The sequence below is a fragment of the Rhipicephalus microplus genome, unplaced genomic scaffold (assembly GCF_043290135.1).
Source record: "Rhipicephalus microplus isolate Deutch F79 unplaced genomic scaffold, USDA_Rmic scaffold_14, whole genome shotgun sequence".
NCBI classification, from domain to species: domain Eukaryota; kingdom Metazoa; phylum Arthropoda; class Arachnida; order Ixodida; family Ixodidae; genus Rhipicephalus; species Rhipicephalus microplus.
This window is the reverse complement of record NW_027464587.1, coordinates 6,718,711-6,742,149: the sequence shown is the minus strand read 5'-3', so window position 1 is coordinate 6,742,149 and position 23,439 is coordinate 6,718,711. Positions and strand designations below refer to the sequence as shown.

General features: G+C 50.0%; 1 protein-coding gene across 1 annotated transcript; it reads right to left on the bottom strand.

Moving 5' to 3' along the window:
• Positions 1–20,031: 20,031 nt before the first annotated feature.
• Positions 20,032–21,905, bottom strand: LOC119183484 (uncharacterized). Its single transcript, XM_037433711.2, has one exon. It carries the CDS (start codon positions 21,903–21,905, stop codon positions 20,304–20,306), a length of 1,602 nt encoding a protein of 533 aa, XP_037289608.2. The 3' UTR covers positions 20,032–20,303.
• Positions 21,906–23,439: the final 1,534 nt, after the last annotated feature.

Sequence of the window (23,439 nt, the reverse complement as noted above, 5' to 3'; positions counted from 1 at the left end):
CTCCACTCTCACCACCATCAGAACATATCTTCAAAGCTATCAGCCCACAGAAAAAACGCGCCAAACCACCACCGGGTGGGCTCGAACCTCCAACCTTTCGGTTAACAGCCGATCGCGCTAGCCAAATGCGCTACGGAGACAGTCCTGCTCTACTCTCACCACCATCAGAACATATCTTCAAAGCTATTACCGCAAAAAAAGCAACACACCACTCCCGTAAGGGCTCGAAACTCCAACCTTTCGGTTAACAGCCGATCGCGCAAGCCCATTGCGCCATGGAGACAGTCTTGCTCCACTCTCACCACCATCAGAACATATCTTCAAAGCTATCAGCGCAAAAAAAAGTGCCGCACCACCACCGGGTGGGCTCAAACCTCCAACCTTTCGGTTAACAACGAAATCGCGCTAGCCAATTGCGTCACGGAGATCGTCCTGCTTCACTCTCACCACCATCAGAACATATCTTCAAAGCTATCAGCGCAAAGAAAAAAGCAACACACCACTCCCGGGAGGGCTAGAAACTCCAACCTTTCGGTTAACAGCCGATCGCGCTAGCCAATTGCGCCACGGAGACAGTCCTGCTCTACTCTCACCACCATCAGAACATATCTTCAAAGCTATCAGCCCAAAGAAAAAAAGCGCCGCACCACCGCCGGGTGGGCTCGAAACTCCAACCTTTCGGTTAACAGCCGATCGCGCTAGCCTATTGCGCCACGACGACAGTCCTGCTCTATTCTCACCACCATCAGAACATATCTGCAAGGCTATCAGCCCACAAAAAAAAGCGCCGCACAACCACCGGGTGGGCTCGAACCTCCATCATTTCGCTCAACAGCCGAACGCGCTAGCCAATTGCGAGCACAGAGACAGTCCTGCTCCACTCTCACCACCATCAGAACATATCTTCAAAGCTGTCAGCCCAAAGAAAAAAAAGCGCCGCACCTCCACCGGGTGGGCTCGAACCTCCGACCTTTTGGTTAACAGCCGATCGCGCTAGCCAATTGCGCCACGGAGACAGTCCTGCTCTACTCTCAACACCATCAGAACATATCTTCAAAGCTATCAGCCCACAGAAAAAAAGCGCCGCACCACCACCGGGTGAGCTCGAACCTCCAACCTTTCGGTTAATAGCCGATCGCGCTAGCCAATTACGCCACGGAGACAGTCGTGCTCCACTTTCACCACCGTCAGATCATACCTTCAAAGCTATCAGCGCAATGAAAAAAGCAACACACCCCGCCCGGGAGAGCTCGAAACTCCAACCATTCAGTTAACAGGCGATCGCGCTAGCCAACGGCGCCACGGAGACAGTCGTGCTCCACTCTCACCACCATCAGAACATATCTTCAAAGCTATCAGCGCAAAGAAAAAAGCAACACACCACTCCCGGGAGGGCTAGAAACTCCAACCTTTCGGTTAACAGCCGATCGCGCTAGCCAATTGCGCCACGGAGACAGTCCTGCTCTATTCTCACCACCATCAGAACATATCTTCAAAGCTGTCAGCCCAAAGAAAAAAATGCGCCGCACCACCACCGGGTGTGCTCCAACCTCCGAACTTTTGGTTAACAGCCGATCGCGCTAGCCAATACGCCACGGAGACAGTCCTGCTCCACTCTCACCACCATCAGAACATATCTTCAAAGCTATCAGCCCACAGAAAAAAAGCGCCGCACCACCACCGGGTGAGCTCGAACCTCCAACCTTTCGGTTAATAGCCGATCGCGCTAGCCAATTGCGCCACGGAGACAGTCCTGCTCCACTCTCACCACCGTCAGATCATACCTTCAAAGCTATCAGCGCAATGAAAAAAGCAACACACCCCGCCCGGGAGAGCTCGAAACTTCAACCTTTCGGTTAACAGCCGATCGCGCTAGCCCATTGCGCCACGGAGACAGTCTTCCTCCCCTCTCACCACCATAAGAACATATCTTCAAAGCTATCAGCCCAAAGAAAAAAAAAGCGCCGCACCACCACCGGGTGGGCTCAAACCTCCAACCTTTCGGTTAACTGCTGATCGCGCTAGCCAATTGCGCCACGGAGACAGTCATGCTCCACTGTCACCACCATCAGAACATTCTTCAAAGCCATCAGCGCAAAGAAAAAAGCAACACACCACTCCCGGGAGGGCTCCAACCTCCAATCTCTCGGTTAACAGCAGATCGCGCTGGCCAATTGCGCACGGAGACAGTCCTGCTGCACTCTCACCACAATTAGAACATATCTTCAAAGCTATCAGCCCAAAGAAAAAAAAGCACCGCACCACCACCGGGTGGGCTCGAACCTCCAACCTTTCGGTTAACAGCCGATCGCGCTAGCCTATTGCGCCACGAAGACAGTCCTGCTCCATTCTCACCACTATCAGAACATATCTTAAAAGCTATCAGCCCAAAGAAAAATAAAGCGCCGCACCACCACCGGGTGGGCTCGAACCTCCAACTTTTCGGTTAACAGCCGATCACGCTAGCCAATTGCGCCAGGGAGACAGTCCTGCTCCACTCTCACCACCATCAGAACATATCTTCAAAGCTATCAGCCCAAAGAAAAAAAGCGCCGCACCACCACCGGGTGAGCTCGAACCTCCTACTTTTCGGTTAACAGCCGATCACGCTAGCCAATTGCGCCACGGAGACAGTCCAGCTCCACTCTCACCACCATCAGAACATATCTTCAAAGCTATCAGACCACAGAAAAAAATCGCCGCACAACCACCGGGTAGGCTCGAACCTCCAACTTTTCGGTTTACAGCCGATCGCGCTAGCCAATTGCGCCACGGAGATAGTCCTGCTCCACTCTCACCACCATCAGAACATATCTTCAAAGCTATCAGCCCAAAGAAAAAAAGCGCCGCACCACCACCGGGTGGGCTCGAACCTCCGACCTTTTGGTTAACAGCCGATCGCGCTAGCCAATTGCGCCACGGAGACAGTCCTGCTCTACTCTCACCACCATCAGAACATATCTTCAAAGCTATCAGCCCAAAGAAAAAAAAGCACCGCACCACCACCGGGTGGGCTCCAACGCCCAACCTTTCGGTTAACAGCCGATCGCGCAAGCCCATTGCGCCATGGAGACAGTCTTGCTCCACTCTCACCACCATCAGAACATATCTTCAAAGCTATCAGCGCAAAAAAAAAGCGCCGCACCACCACCGGGTGGGCTAAAACCTCCAACCTTTCGGTTAATAACGAAATCGCGCTAGCCAATTGCGTCACGGAGATAGTCCTGCTTCACTCTCACCACCATCAGAACATATCTTCAAAGCTATCAGCGCAAAGAAAAAAGCACACACCACTCCCGGGAGGGCTCGAAACTCCAACCTTTCGGTTAACAGCCAATCGCGCTAGCCCATTGCGCCACGGAGACAGTCTTGCTCCACTCTCACCACCATCAGAACATATCTTCAAAGCTATCAGCCCACAGAAAAAACGCGCCAAACCACCACCGGGTGGGCTCGAACCTCCAACCTTTCGGTTAACAGCCGATCGCGCTAGCCAAATGCGCTACGGAGACAGTCCTGCTCTACTCTCACCACCATCAGAACATATCTTCAAAGCTATTACCGCAAAAAAAGCAACACACCACTCCCGTAAGGGCTCGAAACTCCAACCTTTCGGTTAACAGCCGATCGCGCAAGCCCATTGCGCCATGGAGACAGTCTTGCTCCACTCTCACCACCATCAGAACATATCTTCAAAGCTATCAGCGCAAAAAAAAGTGCCGCACCACCACCGGGTGGGCTCAAACCTCCAACCTTTCGGTTAACAACGAAATCGCGCTAGCCAATTGCGTCACGGAGATCGTCCTGCTTCACTCTCACCACCATCAGAACATATCTTCAAAGCTATCAGCGCAAAGAAAAAAGCAACACACCACTCCCGGGAGGGCTAGAAACTCCAACCTTTCGGTTAACAGCCGATCGCGCTAGCCAATTGCGCCACGGAGACAGTCCTGCTCTACTCTCACCACCATCAGAACATATCTTCAAAGCTATCAGCCCAAAGAAAAAAAGCGCCGCACCACCGCCGGGTGGGCTCGAAACTCCAACCTTTCGGTTAACAGCCGATCGCGCTAGCCTATTGCGCCACGACGACAGTCCTGCTCTATTCTCACCACCATCAGAACATATCTGCAAGGCTATCAGCCCACAAAAAAAAGCGCCGCACAACCACCGGGTGGGCTCGAACCTCCATCATTTCGCTCAACAGCCGAACGCGCTAGCCAATTGCGAGCACAGAGACAGTCCTGCTCCACTCTCACCACCATCAGAACATATCTTCAAAGCTGTCAGCCCAAAGAAAAAAAAGCGCCGCACCTCCACCGGGTGGGCTCGAACCTCCGACCTTTTGGTTAACAGCCGATCGCGCTAGCCAATTGCGCCACGGAGACAGTCCTGCTCTACTCTCAACACCATCAGAACATATCTTCAAAGCTATCAGCCCACAGAAAAAAAGCGCCGCACCACCACCGGGTGAGCTCGAACCTCCAACCTTTCGGTTAATAGCCGATCGCGCTAGCCAATTACGCCACGGAGACAGTCGTGCTCCACTTTCACCACCGTCAGATCATACCTTCAAAGCTATCAGCGCAATGAAAAAAGCAACACACCCCGCCCGGGAGAGCTCGAAACTCCAACCATTCAGTTAACAGGCGATCGCGCTAGCCAACGGCGCCACGGAGACAGTCGTGCTCCACTCTCACCACCATCAGAACATATCTTCAAAGCTATCAGCGCAAAGAAAAAAGCAACACACCACTCCCGGGAGGGCTAGAAACTCCAACCTTTCGGTTAACAGCCGATCGCGCTAGCCAATTGCGCCACGGAGACAGTCCTGCTCTACTCTCACCACCATCAGAACATATCTTCAAAGCTGTCAGCCCAAAGAAAAAAATGCGCCGCACCACCACCGGGTGTGCTCCAACCTCCGAACTTTTGGTTAACAGCCGATCGCGCTAGCCAATACGCCACGGAGACAGTCCTGCTCCACTCTCACCACCATCAGAACATATCTTCAAAGCTATCAGCCCACAGAAAAAAAGCGCCGCACCACCACCGGGTGAGCTCGAACCTCCAACCTTTCGGTTAATAGCCGATCGCGCTAGCCAATTGCGCCACGGAGACAGTCCTGCTCCACTCTCACCACCGTCAGATCATACCTTCAAAGCTATCAGCGCAATGAAAAAAGCAACACACCCCGCCCGGGAGAGCTCGAAACTTCAACCTTTCGGTTAACAGCCGATCGCGCTAGCCCATTGCGCCACGGAGACAGTCTTCCTCCCCTCTCACCACCATAAGAACATATCTTCAAAGCTATCAGCCCAAAGAAAAAAAAAGCGCCGCACCACCACCGGGTGGGCTCAAACCTCCAACCTTTCGGTTAACTGCTGATCGCGCTAGCCAATTGCGCCACGGAGACAGTCATGCTCCACTGTCACCACCATCAGAACATTCTTCAAAGCCATCAGCGCAAAGAAAAAAGCAACACACCACTCCCGGGAGGGCTCCAACCTCCAATCTCTCGGTTAACAGCAGATCGCGCTGGCCAATTGCGCACGGAGACAGTCCTGCTGCACTCTCACCACAATTAGAACATATCTTCAAAGCTATCAGCCCAAAGAAAAAAAAGCACCGCACCACCACCGGGTGGGCTCGAACCTCCAACCTTTCGGTTAACAGCCGATCGCGCTAGCCTATTGCGCCACGAAGACAGTCCTGCTCCATTCTCACCACTATCAGAACATATCTTAAAAGCTATCAGCCCAAAGAAAAATAAAGCGCCGCACCACCACCGGGTGGGCTCGAACCTCCAACTTTTCGGTTAACAGCCGATCACGCTAGCCAATTGCGCCAGGGAGACAGTCCTGCTCCACTCTCACCACCATCAGAACATATCTTCAAAGCTATCAGCCCAAAGAAAAAAAGCGCCGCACCACCACCGGGTGAGCTCGAACCTCCTACTTTTCGGTTAACAGCCGATCACGCTAGCCAATTGCGCCACGGAGACAGTCCAGCTCCACTCTCACCACCATCAGAACATATCTTCAAAGCTATCAGACCACAGAAAAAAATCGCCGCACAACCACCGGGTAGGCTCGAACCTCCAACTTTTCGGTTTACAGCCGATCGCGCTAGCCAATTGCGCCACGGAGATAGTCCTGCTCCACTCTCACCACCATCAGAACATATCTTCAAAGCTATCAGCCCAAAGAAAAAAAGCGCCGCACCACCACCGGGTGGGCTCGAACCTCCGACCTTTTGGTTAACAGCCGATCGCGCTAGCCAATTGCGCCACGGAGACAGTCCTGCTCTACTCTCACCACCATCAGAACATATCTTCAAAGCTATCAGCCCAAAGAAAAAAAAGCACCGCACCACCACCGGGTGGGCTCCAACGCCCAACCTTTCGGTTAACAGCCGATCGCGCAAGCCCATTGCGCCATGGAGACAGTCTTGCTCCACTCTCACCACCATCAGAACATATCTTCAAAGCTATCAGCGCAAAAAAAAAGCGCCGCACCACCACCGGGTGGGCTAAAACCTCCAACCTTTCGGTTAATAACGAAATCGCGCTAGCCAATTGCGTCACGGAGATAGTCCTGCTTCACTCTCACCACCATCAGAACATATCTTCAAAGCTATCAGCGCAAAGAAAAAAGCACACACCACTCCCGGGAGGGCTCGAAACTCCAACCTTTCGGTTAACAGCCAATCGCGCTAGCCCATTGCGCCACGGAGACAGTCTTGCTCCACTCTCACCACCATCAGAACATATCTTCAAAGCTATCAGCCCACAGAAAAAACGCGCCAAACCACCACCGGGTGGGCTCGAACCTCCAACCTTTCGGTTAACAGCCGATCGCGCTAGCCAAATGCGCTACGGAGACAGTCCTGCTCTACTCTCACCACCATCAGAACATATCTTCAAAGCTATTACCGCAAAAAAAGCAACACACCACTCCCGTAAGGGCTCGAAACTCCAACCTTTCGGTTAACAGCCGATCGCGCAAGCCCATTGCGCCATGGAGACAGTCTTGCTCCACTCTCACCACCATCAGAACATATCTTCAAAGCTATCAGCGCAAAAAAAAGTGCCGCACCACCACCGGGTGGGCTCAAACCTCCAACCTTTCGGTTAACAACGAAATCGCGCTAGCCAATTGCGTCACGGAGATCGTCCTGCTTCACTCTCACCACCATCAGAACATATCTTCAAAGCTATCAGCGCAAAGAAAAAAGCAACACACCACTCCCGGGAGGGCTCGAACCTCCAACTTCTCGGTTAACAGCCGATCGCGCTGGCCAATTGCGCCACGGAGACAGTCTTGCTCCCCTCTCACCACAATTAGATTATATCTTCAAAGCTATCAGCGCAAAAAAAGCGCCGCACCACCACCGGGTGGGCTCAAACCTCCAACCTTTCGGTCAACAACGAAATCGCGCTAGCCAATTGCGTCACGGAGATCGTCCTGCTTCACTCTCACCATCGTCAGATCATACCTTCAAAGCTATCAGCGCAAAGAAAAAAGCAACACACCACTCCCGTGAGGGCTCGAACCTCCAACTTCTCGGTTAACAGCCGATCGCGCTGGCCAATTGCGCCACGGAGACAGTCTTGCTCCCCTCTCACCACAATTAGAACATATCTTCAAAGCTATCAGCCAAAAGAAAAAAAAAGCGCCGCACCACCACCGGGTGGGCTCGAACCTCCAACCTTCCGGTTAACAGCCGATCGCGCTAGCCAATTGCGCTACGGAGACAATTGTGCTCCACTCTCACCACCATCAGAACATATCTTCAAAGCTATCAGCGCAAAGAAAAAAGCAACACACCCCACCCGGGAGGGCTCGAACCTCCAACCTTTCGGTTAACAGCCGATCTCGCCAGCCAATTGCGCCACAGAGACAGTCCTGCTCTACTCTCACCACCATCAGAACATATCTTCAAAGCTATCAGCCCAAAGAAAAAAAAGCGCCGCCCCAGCACCGGGTGGGCTCGAACCTCCCACCTTTCGGTTAACAGCCGATCGCGCTAGCCAATTGCGCCACGGAGACAGTCCTGCTCCACTCTCACCACCATCAGAACATATCTTCAAAGCTATCAGCCCAAAAAAAAGCGCCGCACCAACACCGGGTGGGCTCGAACCTCCAACTTTTCGGTTAACAGCTGATCACGCTAGCCAATTGAGCCACGGAGACAGTCCTGCTCCACTCTCACCACCATCAGAACATATCTTTAAAGCTATCAGCCCACAGAAAAAAAAGCGCCGCACCACAACCGGGTGGGCTCGAACCTCCAACCTTTCGGTTAACAGCCGATTGCGCTAGCCAATTGCGCCACGGAGACAGTCGTGCTCCACTCTCACCACCGTCAGAACATACCTTCAAAGCTATCAGCGCAAAGAAATAAAGCAACACACCCCTCCCGGGAGAGCTCGAAACTCCAACCTTTCTGTTAACAGCCGATCGCGCTAGCCCATTGCGCCACGGAGACAGTCTTGCTCCCCTCTCATCACCATCAGAACATATCTTCAAAGCTATCAGCCCAAAGAAAAAAAAGCGCCGCACCACCACCGGGTGGGCTCAAACCTCCAACCTTTCGGTTAACAGCCGATCGCGCTAGCCAATTGCGCCACGGAGAAAGTCGTGCTTCACTCTCACCACCATCGGAACATATCTTCAAAGCTATCAGCCCAAAGAAAAAAAAGCACCGCACGACCACTGGGTGGGCTCGAACCTCCAACCTTTCGGTTAGGAGCCGATCGCGCTAGCCAATTGCGCCACGGAGACAATCGTGCTCTACTCTCACCACCATCAGAACATATCTTCAAAGCTATCAGCGCAAAGAAAAAGCAACACACCCCACCCGGGAGGGCTGGAACCTCCAACTTTTCGGTTAATAGCCGATCGCGCTAGCCAATTGCGCCACGAAGACAGTCCTGCTCCACTCTCACCACCATCAGAACATACCTTCAAAGCTATTACCGCAAAGAAAAAAGCAACACACCACTCCCGTGAGGGCTCGAAACTCCGACCTTTCGGTTAAAAGCCGATCGCGGTAGCCCATTGCGCCATGGAGACAGTCTTGCTCCACTCTCACCACCATCAGAACATATCTTCAAAGCTATCAGCCCTAAGAAAAAAAAGCGCCACACCACCATCGGGTGGGCTCGAACCTCTGGCGTTTCGGTTAACAGCCAATCGCGCTAGCCAATTGCGCCACGTAGACAGTCCTGCTCCACTCTCACCACCATCAGAACATATCTTCAAAGCTCTGACCTTTTGGTTAACAGCCGATCGCGCTAGCCAATTGCGCCACGGAGACAGTCGTGCTCCACTCTCACCACCATCAGAACATATCTTCAAAGCTATCAGCCCACAGAAAAAAAAGCGCCGCACCACCACCGGGTGGGCTCGAACGCCCAACCTTTCGGTTAACAGCCGATCGCGCAAGCCCATTGCGCCATGGAGACAGTCTTGCTCCACTCTCACCACCATCAGAACATATCTTCAAAGCTATCAGCGCAAAAAAAAGCACCGCACCACCACCGGGTGGGCTAGAACCTCCAACCTTTCGGTTAATAACGAAATCGCGCTAGCCAAATGCGTCACGGAGATAGTCCTGCTTCACTCTCACCACCATCAGAACATATCTTCAAAGCTATCAGCGCAAAGAAAAAAGCACACACCACTCTCGGGAGGGCTCGAAACTCCAACCTTTCGGTTAACAGCCAATCGCGCTAACCCATTGCGCCACGGAGACAGTCTTGCTCCACTCTCACCACCATCAGAACATATCTTCAAAGCTATCAGCCCACAGAAAAAAAAGCGCCACACCACAACCGGGTGGGCTCGAACCTCCAACCTTTCGGTTAACAGCCGATCGCGCTAGCCCATTGCGCCATGGAGACAGTCTTGCTCCACTCTCACCACCATCAGAACATATCTTCAAAGCTATCAGCGCAAAAAAAAAACCGCCGCACCACCACCGGGTGGGCTCAAACCTCCAACCTTTCGGTTAACAACGAAATCGCGCTAGCCAATTGCGTCACGGAGATCGTCCTGCTTCACTCTCACCACCATCAGAACATATCTTCAAAGCTATCAGCGCAAAGAAAAAAGCACGCACCACTCCCGGGAGGGCTCGAAACTCCAACCTTTCGGTTAACAGCCAATCGCGCTAGCCCATTGCGCCACGGAGACAGTCTTGCTCTACTCTCACCACCATCAGAACATATCTTCAAAGCTATCAGCGCAAAGAAAAAAAAGCGCCGCACCACCACCGGGTGTGCTCGAACCTCCAACCTTTCGGTTAACAGCCCATCGCGCAAGCCAACTGCGCCACGGAGACAGTCCAGCTCCACTCTCACCACCATCAGAACATATCTTCAAAGCTATCAGCCCAAAGAAAAAAAAGCGCCACACCACCACCGGGTGGGCTCGAACCTCCAACCTTTTGGTTAACAGCCAAACGCGCTAGCCAATTGCGCCACGGAGACAGTCCTGCCCCACTCTCACCACTATCAGAACATATCTTCAAAGCTATCAGCGCAAAGAAAAGAAGCAACACACCACTCCCGGGAGGGCTCGAAACTCCAACCTTTCGGTTAACAGCCGATCGCGCTAGCCAATTGCGCCACGGAGACAGTCGTGCTCCACTCTCACCACCATCAGAACATATCTTCAAAGCTATCAGCCCACAGAAAAAAAGCAACACACCCCACCCGGGAGGGCTCGAACCTCCAACCTTTCGGTTAACAGCCGATCTCGCCAGCCAATTGCGCCACAGAGACAGTCCTGCTCTACTCTCACCACCATCAGAACATATCTTCAAAGCTATCAGCCCAAAGAAAAAAAAGCGCCGCCCCACCACCGGGTGGGCTCGAACCTCCAACCTTTCGGTTAACAGCCGATCGCGCTAGCCAATTGCGCCTCGGAGACAGTCCTGCTCCACTCTCACCACCATCAGAACATATCTTCAAAGCTATCAGCCCAAAAAAAAGCGCCGCACCACCACCAGGTGGGCTCGAACCTCCAACCTTTCGGTTAACAGCCGATCGCGCTAGCCAATTGCGCTACGGAGACAATTGTGCTCCGCTCTCACCACCATCAGAACATATCTTCAAAGCTATCAGCGCAAAGAAAAAAGCAACACACCCCACCCAGGAGGGCTCGAACCTCCAACCTTTCGGTTAACAGCCGATCTCGCCAGCCAAATGCGCCACAGAGAATGTCCTGCTCTACTCTAACCACCATCAGAACATATCTTCAAAGCTATCAGCCCAAAGAAATAAAAGCGCCGCCCCACCACCGGGTGGGCTCGAACCTCCGACCTTTTGGTTAACAGCCAATCGCGCTAGCCAATTGCGCCACGGAGACAGTCCTGCTCCACTCTCACCACCATCAGAACATATCTTCAAAGCTATCAGCCAAAAAAAAGCACCGCACCACCACCGGGTGGGCTCGAACCTCCAACCTTTCGGTTAACAGCCGATCGCGCTAGCCCATTGCGCCACGGAGACAGTCCTGCTCTACTCTCACCACCATCAGAACATATCTTCAAAGCTATCAGCCCAAACAAAAAAAAAAGCGCCGCCCCACCACCGGGTGGGCTCGAACCTCCCACCTTTCGGTTAACAGCCGATCGCGCTAGCCAATTGCGCCACGGAGACAGTCCTGCTCCACTCTCACCACCATCAGAACATATCTTCAAAGCTATCAGCCCAAAAAAAAGCGCCGCACCACCACCAGGTGGGCTCGAACCTCCAACTTTTCGGTTAACAGCCGATCACGCTAGCCAATTGCGCCACGGAGACAGTCCTGCTGCACTCTCACCACCATCAGAACATATCTTTAAAGCTATCAGCCCACAGAAAAAAAAGCGCCGCACCACCACCGGGTGGGCTCGAACCTCCAAACTTTCGGTTAACAGCCGATTGCGCTAGCCAATTGCGCCACGGAGACAGTCGTGCTCCACTCTCACCATCGTCAGAACATACCTTCAAAGCTATCAGCGCAAAGAAAAAAAGCAACACACCCCTCCCGGGAGAGCTCGAAACTCCAACCTTTCTGTTAACAGCCGATCGCGCTAGCCCATTGCGCCACGGAGACAGTCTTGCTCCCCTCTCATCACCATCAGAACATATCTTCAAAGCTATCAGCCCAAAGAAAAAAAAGCGCCGCACCACCACCGGGTGGGCTCAAACCTCCAACCTTTCGGTTAACAGCCGATCGCGCTAGAGAATTGCGCCACGGAGACAGTCGTGCTTCACTCTCACCACCATCAGAACATATCTTCAAAGCTATCAGCCCAAAGAAAAAAAAGCACCGCACCACCACTGGGTGGGCTCGAACCTCCAACCTTTCGGTTAGCAGCCGATCGCGCTAGCCAATTGCGCCACGGAGACAATCGTGCTCCACTCTCACCACCATCAGAACATATCATCAAAGCTATCAGCGCAAAGAAAAAGCAACACACCCCACCCGGGAGGGCTCGAAACTCCGACCTTTCGGTTAAAAGCCGATCGCGGTAGCCCATTGCGCCATGGAGACAGTCTTGCTCCACTCTCACCACCATCAGAACATATCTTCAAAGCTATCAGCCCTAAGAAAAAAAAGCGCCACACCACCATCGGGTGGGCTCGAACCTCTGGCGTTTCGGTTAACAGCCAATCGCGCTAGCCAATTGCGCCACGTAGACAGTCCTGCTCCACTCTCACCACCATCAGAACATATCTTCAAAGCTCTGACCTTTCGGTTAACAGCCTATCGCGCTAGCCAATTGCGCCACGGAGACAGTCGTGCTCCACTCTCACCACCATCAGAACATATCTTCAAAGCTATCAGCCCACAGAAAAAAAAGCGCCGCACCACCACCGGGTGGGCTCGAACGCCCAACCTTTCGGTTAACAGCCGATCGCGCTAGCCCATTGCGCCATGGAGACAGTCTTGCTCCACTCTCACCACCATCAGAACATATCTTCAAAGCTATCAGCGCAAAAAAAAAAGCGCCGCACCACCACCGGGTGGGCTCAAACCTCCAACCTTTCGGTTAACAACGAAATCGCGCTAGCCAATTGCGTCACGGAGATCGTCCTGCTCCACTCTCACCACCATCAGAACATATCTTCAAAGCTATCAGCCCAAAGAAAAAAAAGCGCCACACCACCAACGGGTGGGCTCGAACCTCCAACCTTTCGGTTAACAGCCAAACTCGCTAGCCAATTGCGCCACGGAGACAGTCCTGCCCCACTCTCACCACTATCAGAACATATCTTCAAAGCTATCAGCGCAAAGAAAAGAAGCAACACACCACTCCCGGGAGGGCTCGAAACTCCAACCTTTCGGTTAACAGCCGATCGCGCTAGCCAATTGCGCCACGGAGACAGTCGTGCTCCACTCTCACCACCATCAGAACATATGCATGCACTCGCAGAGGCAAACGCGCATCAGATTGAGCAGCTGACTGCACGCACTGATGACGCCGAAGATAGAGCGCGGCGAAATAACTTAGTCTTCTACGGGATAGATGATGAGTCTAACGAAAGTTGGACAAAATCTGAGGAGAAGATTATCAGGTTTTCAAGCGAGCACCTCAAATCAACTATTGCTCCGAAAGACATAGAATGCGCACACAGACTCGGTACCTTTTCGCCGAATAAAACTAGACCAGTTCTAGTAAAATTCACCCATTTCAAAGATAAGGAAAAGGTACTAACTGCTAGTAGAGATCACAAGCATCCCAATGTTAACATTGTGCAAGATTTTTCACCAGCCACACGCCTAGCCCGTAAAAAAGTGGTCGAGTTCAAAAAAACTCAAACTTTTCCCAGCAGCCTTCGTCATAACAAACTTGTAGCAGGGAAGAACACCTACGTGTATGACCCGGTTAATCAACAAGTCGTTCTTCGCACGCCGTAGCAGTTAGCTAGTGGTTGCCCTTACGGTCCCAAGGACTATTTATCGTTTCTTTTTACTAATATCAGGAGCGTACTACCAAAGCGGGATATCTTGTCCTGTTTAATTGACTCTTCAGATTCCAACGTTATAGTGCTAACCGAAACCTGGTTAAACTCGTCTGTCATCAGCGGTGAAATATTCCCTTCTTATCCAGATTTCAATATTTTTCGTACCGACCGAGGTGGCAGGCGAGGTGGTGGCGTGCTCATTGCCACTCACCGTGACCTTGGCTGCTATCGTATCAATATACCAACCTCACTCGAAATGGTGTTTGTGTGCTGTAAAGCCATTCAACCCCACGTAGTCTTAGGTGCATGCTATCGCCCACCTGATTCCGACAGTACATTTATACCAATGTTTCATGACGCGCTACAATCACTAAAGATTCATTTCCCTAATGCACCAGTTGTCCTATTCGGCGACTTTAATTTTACGAATATAGATTGGTCTGACCTCGTTCTTGTCACATCGAAACAAAACATTGAAAGCAACTTCGTCGATACATGTTTAACATTCGCTTTAACTCAAATTGTTAATGCAGCAACGAGGCAATCTAAACACTCAGCCAATATACTTGATCTAGTACTAACAACCCATCCTGATAGAATCACTTCGCTTTCGTACCTCGACGAAATCAGTGACCATAAGGTCATTCATGGCACATTCCAATGTAGGCTGAAGCGCCCAGACAAAACAAGGAAAAAGCTTACCTTATACGATAAGGGTGATTATAATAATTTCAATAAAGAACTAACAAAATTCTGTCAGTTTGTAGTTAAAGATTTTAACAAACGATCTGTCACTGAAAATTGGTTAATGTGTAAATCTAAAATGCATGAGCTTATTAGTACTTACATTCCAACAATTACGATTGGTGAACGTAGCACATCCCGCTGGTTTAATCCTGAACTCAAGAGGCTCAAAAACAAAAAGAAACGACAATTTCGCGCCGCAAAAAACAGCAACAATCCTGTGGCGTGGCAAAAATACCAGACTACCACGAAACTATTCTGCTCTGCCATCGATAAAGCGAAGCGGCTGTTTAATAATACCACCTTGCCCAACTTACTCCGCACTAACCCAAAACAATTTTGGAGAGTGAATAACCCGCGAAACGAAAACAAATGCATATCAATAATGGATCCAACTGGACAGCCTATCGCGAATAATGCAGTAGCAGAAGAACTAAACCATACCTTTTCTTCCGTTTTCACCAGAGAACCGATTGAAAACCTCCCTGATGTCTCCCCCCACAACTACCCTACCATGCCGGACGTCATTTTTTCACCTCAGGGCATCCAGAAAATTATCGAGTCGTTAAAACTTACATAATCCTGCGGCATCGATGGTATAAATGCTAAGGTGCTCAAAAACACCAAAGAAATCACCAGTGTCATTCTTTCCTATATTTTTCAGCAATCACTCTCATCCGGCATAGTTCCTCACGACTGGAAAGTGGGTAAGATCGTTCCGGTTCCTAAGCCTGGTTCATCTAGTTACCGGCCAATTTCCTTAACCAGCGTCTGTTCAAAAATAATGGAACATATAATTCATTCACAAATCGCTAACTTCCTTACCTCAGTTAAATTTTTTCACCCTAACCAACATGGATTCCAAAGGGGACTCTCATGCGATACTCAGCTTGCACTATTCATCCATGACTTAAGCGCTAGTGTAGACCTTAACATACCAGTTGACGCCCTTTTTATTGACTTTGAGAAAGCCTTTGACAAAGTTCCCCACAACCGCCTACTACTAAAACTCTCCCAATTAAGCCTTAATCAACTTGTCTACAATTGGATTCAGGACTTCCTCACTAACCGTCAGCAATTTGTTGAAGCTAACGACACGCCCTCTTCCCTTTCCAACGTAATCTCCGGTGTGCCACAAGGTACAGTTCTAGGACCCCTCCTCTTCTTAATTTACATCAATGATTTACCCGATAACATTTCATCTAACATCCGCCTCTTTGCCGACGACTGTGTAATCTACCGACCTATTACTAACGTTTCAGATACAATTACTCTCCAGCAGGACCTACTAAAGCTGGACGAGTGGTGTCGCAAATGGCTCATGGTATTAAATACTAATAAAACTGCACTTATTTCATTTCACAGGCGCCAAAACTTACCCACCACTAACTATAATATTAATGGCTCCATAGTTTCTTCCCTAAGTTCCATTAAATATCTCGGTGTTAACATTTCACAGAATCTAAACTGGTCTTTACACGTAAGTAAAATAGTTAACAATGCTAACAGAGCTCTCGGTTACCTTCGTCGTAACTTGCATCTTGTTCCTCCATCAGTCAAATTACTAGCCTACAAAACACTAATTCGCCCAAAACTAGAGTACGCATCCGCCATTTGGGACCCATTCCAAATTAACCTAAGTAAGTCCATCGAACTAATTCAAAACCGAGCAGTTAGATTCATCTACTCAGATTACTCGTATCATACCAGTGTTACCACCCTTAAAAGAATAGCAGATCTACCTAACCTTGACCTACGCCGTAAGGTTTCCAGACTATCCTTGTATCACAAAATGTATCATACGTTTCATTACAACTGTCCCATTCAATCAGCTCATCGTACTTCAGCCCGCACAAGCCACCACAAGGCCGTGTACCCACCTCCTGCATGTACCACAGCCCACCATCACTCCTTCTTCGCTCAAGCAGCCAGGGACTGGAACGATCTTCCCCCAAGTGTCATCCATCATAGCAACACGGATAGATTTAAAAATGCCATAGAATCATTGTTTTATTAACTCTATATTGTTTGCCCACACCCTCATGTAAAGCCCCCTGTTGGGTGGCCTTTGAGGTATATTAAATAAATAAATAAATATCTTCAAAGCTATCAGCCCACAGAAAAAAAGCAACACACCCCACCCGGGAGGGCTCGAACCTCCAACCTTTCGGTTAACAGCCCATCTCGCCAGCCAATTGCGCCACAGAGACAGTCCTGCTCTACTCTCACCACCATCAGAACATATCTTCAAAGCTATCAGCCCAAAGAAAAAAAAGCGCCGCCCCACCACCGGGTGGGCTCGAACCTCCAACCTTTCGGTTAACAGCCGATCGCGCTAGCCAATTGCGCCTCGGAGACAGTCCTGCTCCACTCTCGCCACCATCAGAACATATCTTCAAAGCTATCAGCCCAAAAAAAAGCGCCGCACCACCACCAGGTGGGCTCGAACCTCCAACCTTTCGGTTAACAGCCGATCGCGCTAGCCAATTGCGCTACGGAGACAATTGTGCTCCACTCTCACCACCATCAGAACATATCTTCAAAGCTATCAGCGCAAAGAAAAAAGCAACACACCCCACCCAGGAGGGCTCGAACCTCCAACCTTTCGGTTAACAGCCGATCTCGCCAGCCAAATGCGCCACAGAGAAAGTCCTGCTCTACTCTTCACTTCACTTCACTTCACTTTTATTTCCTTAAAGACCCCCTGTAGGGGTATTACATAAGGGGTGGTGCATAACAAAAAAAAAAAAGAGAACTATACAACGGTGTTTTTAATGGCTTCTGCAAACATAGATGGGTTAGTGATGGCACAGGTGGCGTGAGGAAGGCCATTCCAGTCTTTTGCTGCTCTTACGAAAAAGGAGGCTTGGAATACAGTGGTCCGGGTACGTGGTAATGCGACTTGTAACGGATGACCAGTGCGATTGGATATGTGCGGAGGGGGCGTGATGTACGGTGGATGATTCAGTGAACTGAAATAAAACATATGAAAAAGAGAGAGGGTGGCACACCGTCGGCGTGAAGCAAGGGTTTCTAGACCTGATTCCGCCTTTAGAGATGAGATGCTGATATCGTATGAATATGCAGAATGAATGAACCTGGTAGCCCGATTTTGAAGTGATTCGAGTTCACTTATGATGTATGATTGATGAGGGCTCCAGATGGAAGATGCATACTCGAGTTTGGACCTGATAAATGATTTGTATGCAAGCGTCTTGACGTGAGGCGGAGTATGGCGTAAGTGTCGTCTGAGAAACCCGAGTGATTTATTAGCAGACGAGATGATGTTAGTAGTGTGATGACGCCAAGACAGGTCATGAGCCAAGGTGATGCCGAGGTATTTGAATGATTGAACTGATTGTATGGGAACATTAGTGATGGAATAGGTAAACTCAAAAGGGTTACGGTGGCGAGAAAAAGAAACGAGCTTACATTTATTAGGATTTAAGTTCATTAACCAACGATCACACCATGTTTGTATGTTGTTAAGATCATGCTGAATTAGTGTTTGGTCATGAATGTTGGTTACTGATCGGTAGATTACGCAGTCATCGGCAAACATACGAAAGTTACATGATACATGCAATGGTAGGTCGTTAATGTAAATTAAAAAGAGTAGAGGCCCTAAGACAGACCCTTGCGGGACACCTGAGGTTACAGGTAGTCGGTTAGATGAGTGATTATTAACAAACACAAATTGGGAACGATTAGTCAGGAAAGATGTTATCCATGCAAGTACATTAGGATCTAGATTTAACAGAGATAATTTAAGAATTAGGCGTTTGTGAGGGACAGTGTCAAATGCTTTGGCGAAATCCAGGAAAAGAGCATCGGTCTGAATGTTGCAGTCAAGGTTAGAATGTAAGTCGTGAATGAAAATGGCCAGCTGCGTTTCACAAGAATAACCCCTTCGGAACCCGTGTTGAGAAGGATGAAAAAAGTGCATTGAGTCCAAGAAGTTGATGATATGGGAGTAGATGACATGTTCCATGATTTTGCAGGGGATACTTGTTAAGGATATGGGACGGTAATTTAGTGGAGAATCTCTGTTACCTGATTTGTAGACTGGAACGACCTTGCCTACTTTCCAGTCTGCTGGCAGAATGCTTGATGATAATGACTGCGAAAATAACAATGTAAGGTATGCGGCACACACATGTTTAACATTTATGAGAAGTTTTGAATTAATGTCAACCACACCTGCAGAAGAAGAAAGCTTAATCTTTTCTATAATCGAAATGATGCCGTCCGTAGAAAATGCAATCGGGGGCATAGACTCGGTGCTGCGCGCAGGTGAAGAAAAATCGGGAACTGAACTCTCATTCGTAAAAACAGAGAAAAAGGCCTCGTTAAAAAGGTTCGCGCATTCATTGTTGTCGACTATATCGCCATGCGCATTTGAAAGACTGGTGGTGCGCATCTCCTGAGGGTTTATCACCTCCCAGAATTTGCGAGGGCTGGTTGCAAGCATTTTGGGCAGCTCTTCATGAAAGAACACGTGCTTGGCGTTTCGAATGGTTCTAAGATAATCATCTTCCGCGGCGTAATATTTTTCCCATAAGGACAGAAGTTTAGACTGTTTGGCTGATCGGAAGAGGCGTTTTTTCTTGTTTCTTAGTTTGTGAAGTGTACGTGAAAACCATGGCTTGTTTCGGTTTGCGGTAAACGTTATTTTTGGGATAAATTTCTCGACAAGAGTGGCTAACTTATCTCTAAATATAATCCAATTCTCATCCACAGAGCGTGTATGGCTTATTCTCTCGAAATCAGGAAGAAAAGATATCAATTCATTATTGATGGCACTATAATTGCCCTTGTCGTAAAGACGGATTGTTTTGGTGACAAGATCGCGTTTTACAGGTCGAAACGCAAAGGCCGCATGGATTACCTTGTGGTCACTGACGGCACGCAGATATGTAATTGATGATAAGCTCTCTTGATGACTAGTTAGTATTAGATCTAAGATGCTGGAATTGCTCTCTGTAACGCGCGTTGGTTGGGATACAAGTTGGGTTAGATTGCAATTCAGGCAGAAATCTATGAAGTCTTTTGCGGGCTCACTGCCCACAGCTGACGGGACGCTACTACTCCAATCTATTTGAGGGAAATTAAAATCGCCGAAAAGCAGTATCTCTGCTTGCGGATACTGTTTCCCAAGGTCACTCAGGTTGTTGTTGAGCTTATATGCGAAATCTGGGTCACTGTTTGGGGGCCTATAACAAACGCCTACAAGGACAGTATGAGGGCGAGCACGGCAAACGACCCAAAGAATTTCAAGTTCAGGAGAGTTGGTCCTGGCCACCGAGCACGATAAATGTTGGTGCACAGCTATCAGAACCCCGCCTCCACGTGCGCCTGTACGGTCCTTACGATAAAGTTGAAATCCAGGTAGGTGATCTAGCACTTCTGCATCGGTTATATCATTTGTCAGCCAAGTCTCGGTTATCACCAATACGTTACTGCTTGATGACAAAGCAAGCTCAGAAAAAGTTATGCGTTTCGGAAAAAAACTGCGCGCGTTAGCAAAGACTACCGAAAGTGACAGGCCAGATTGAGGTGTGGGGGTGTGCCCGGCAGATTTGCGCCGAGGAAATTGCTACGACGCTTCCCTTACAGTTTGCGATTGCTCATCGTAGACGTAGCGCTTGTGACCCATTAGCAGTGTCTTGTACGTGATGGAAAAAGGCAGCGACTTGGTTTTAGCAAAGGCAATCAATTGCCGACGGACGTTTTGCACACGACGTGAAAAATCTTCACCAACACTAAAAGTGGTTCCTTTAAATTTCCGTCCATTAGAAAGAATCTCTCCTTTTGTTTTATGGAATGCGAATTTAACTATTATGGGGCGATGGTGGTTAGTACCCTTGCGGCGACCCAGACGATGCGCGCGCTCAATTTCCTTCGGATCGATGGAAATACCTAGACGATCACGGCAGTGCTTGATGACAAGTTGTTCAACTTGGACAAGTGCTTCCGATCCAGTTGATTCAGGAAGGCCATAAAATATGAGGTTATTGCGCCGAGAATGATTCTCGGCTTCATCCACGCGTGCTTCAAGCTTGCGCAGAAGGTCACTCGCGCGAGCGGTGTCTCTTCTGAGCGCTTCCACATCAGTACGTAAGGAAATAATATTATGGCAGTGCCCTTCCAGATCAGTCATGCGTCTACTGAGATCTGCTATAGATTTATCTGTTGATAGCAAATGGGACTTAAGGTCCTGTACCTGACTGATTAATTCCGTCTGACCGGCAGACAATTTCTGCAGTTCAGTTAGTACAGCATTAGAAGCAGGACCCGGATTGCTTTCAATATCGCCCGACATCATCAACAAGGCACGAATAACACGAGAACACTCAAGTGCAACAAGAACGCAGCAGTGTGGGCTCGGCAGCTGAAACAGCAGGTAATTACTAGACTTCTTAGCGAGAAGACTGTAAGTTTTACTAACCTGCATGACAAGAGTGAAGGGATTAGCGGTCTGCGTTGGTGCACAGCCGCCGAGCCCACACAGCGCCTCCGGCAAAGGCCGCTCTTTTGTAGTCGACACAGGCATCGATGCCGATGCTGATAGCGTCGACCAGGTTTTGTCGAGGACCATGTAGCTGACCGGTGGCGCCGGAAGGGATCCAGATCTGTTGCGTGAGGTGAGATCCAGTGGTTCCAAGTACGTTGCGGTTGATAAGCTTGTGTCGAAGACCAAGAGGGCGTGACAGGTAAGCGTGCCACTTTCGCTGGAACGATGTTGATACTGCAACGGTGTGGTCAAGGAAGCTGGCAGGAAAACGGAAAGCAGTATGCGCAGGAATGCGCACTGAAACACCTGCATGACAAGAGTGAAGGGATTAGCGGTCTGCGTTGGTGCACAGCCGCCGAGCCCACACAGCGCCGCCGGCAAAGGCCGCTCTTTTGTAGTCGACACAGGCATCGATGCCGATGCTGATAGCGTCGACCAGGTTTTGTCGAGGACCATGTAGCTGACCGGTGGCGCCGGAAGGGATCCAGATCTGTTGCGTGAGGTGAGATCCAGTGGTTCCAAGTACGTTGCGGTTGATAAGCTTGTGTCGAAGACCAAGAGGGCGTGACAGGTAAGCGTGCCACTTTCGCTGGAACGATGTTGATACTGCAACGGTGTGGTCAAGGAAGCTGGCAGGAAAACGGAAAGCAGTATGCGCAGGAATGCGCACTGAAACACCTGCATGACAAGAGTGAAGGGATTAGCGGTCTGCGTTGGTGCACAGCCGCCGAGCCCACACCACCATCAGAACATATCTTCAAAGCTATCAGCCCAAAGAAATAAAAGCGCCGCCCCACCACCGGGTGGGCTCGAACCTCCGACCTTTTGGTTAACAGCCGATCGCGCTAGCCAATTGCGCCACGGAGATAGTCCTGCTCCACTCTCACCACCATCAGAACATATCTTTAAAGCCCACAGAAAAAAAAGCGCCGCACCACCACCGGGTGGGCTCGAACCTCCAAACTTTCGGTTAACAGCCGATTGCGCTAGCCAATTGCGCCACGGAGACAGTCGTGCTCCACTCTCACCACCGTCAGAACATACCTTCAAAGCTATCAGCGCAAAGAAAAAAAGCAACACACCCCTCCCGGGAGAGCTCGAAACTCCAACCTTTCTGATAACAGCCGATCGCGCTAGCCCATTGCGCCACGGAGACAGTCTTGCTCCCCTCTCATCACCATCAGAACATATCTTCAAAGCTATCAGCCCAAAGAAAAAAAAGCGCCGCACCACCACCGGGTGGGCTCAAACCTCCAACCTTTCGGTTAACAGCCGATCGCGCTAGAGAATTGCGCCACGGAGACAGTCGTGCTTCACTCTCACCACCATCAGAACATATCTTCAAAGCTATCAGCCCAAAGAAAAAAAAGCACCGCACCACCACTGGGTGGGCTCGAACCTCCAACCTTTCGGTTAGCAGCCGATCGCGCTAGCCAATTGCGCCACGGAGACAATCGTGCTCCACTCTCACCACCATCAGAACATATCTTCAAAGCTATCAGCGCAAAGAAAAAGCAACACACCCCACCCGGGAGGGCTGGAACCTCCAACTTTTCGGTTAATAGCCGATCGCGCTAGCCAATTGCGCCACGAAGACAGTCCTGCTCCACTCTCACCACCATCAGAACATACCTTCAAAGCTATTACCGCAAAGAAAAAAGCAACACACCACTCCCGTGAGGGCTCGAAACTCCGACCTTTCGGTTAAAAGCCGATCGCGGTAGCCCATTGCGCCATGGAGACAGTCTTGCTCCACTCTCACCACCATCAGAACATATCTTCAAAGCTATCAGCCCTAAGAAAAAAAAGCGCCACACCACCATCGGGTGGGCTCGAACCTCTGGCGTTTCGGTTAACAGCCAATCGCGCTAGCCAATTGCGCCACGTAGACAGTCCTGCTCCACTCTCACCACCATCAGAACATATCTTCAAAGCTCTGACCTTTCGGTTAACAGCCTATCGCGCTAGCCAATTGCGCCACGGAGACAGTCGTGCTTCACTCTCACCACCATCAGAACATATCTTCAAAGCTATCAGCCCAAAGAAAAAAAAGCACCGCACCACCACTGGGTGGGCTCGAACCTCCAACCTTTCGGTTAGCAGCCGATCGCGCTAGCCAATTGCGCCACGGAGACAATCGTGCTCCACTCTCACCACCATCAGAACATATCTTCAAAGCTATCAGCGCAAAGAAAAAGCAACACACCCCACCCGGGAG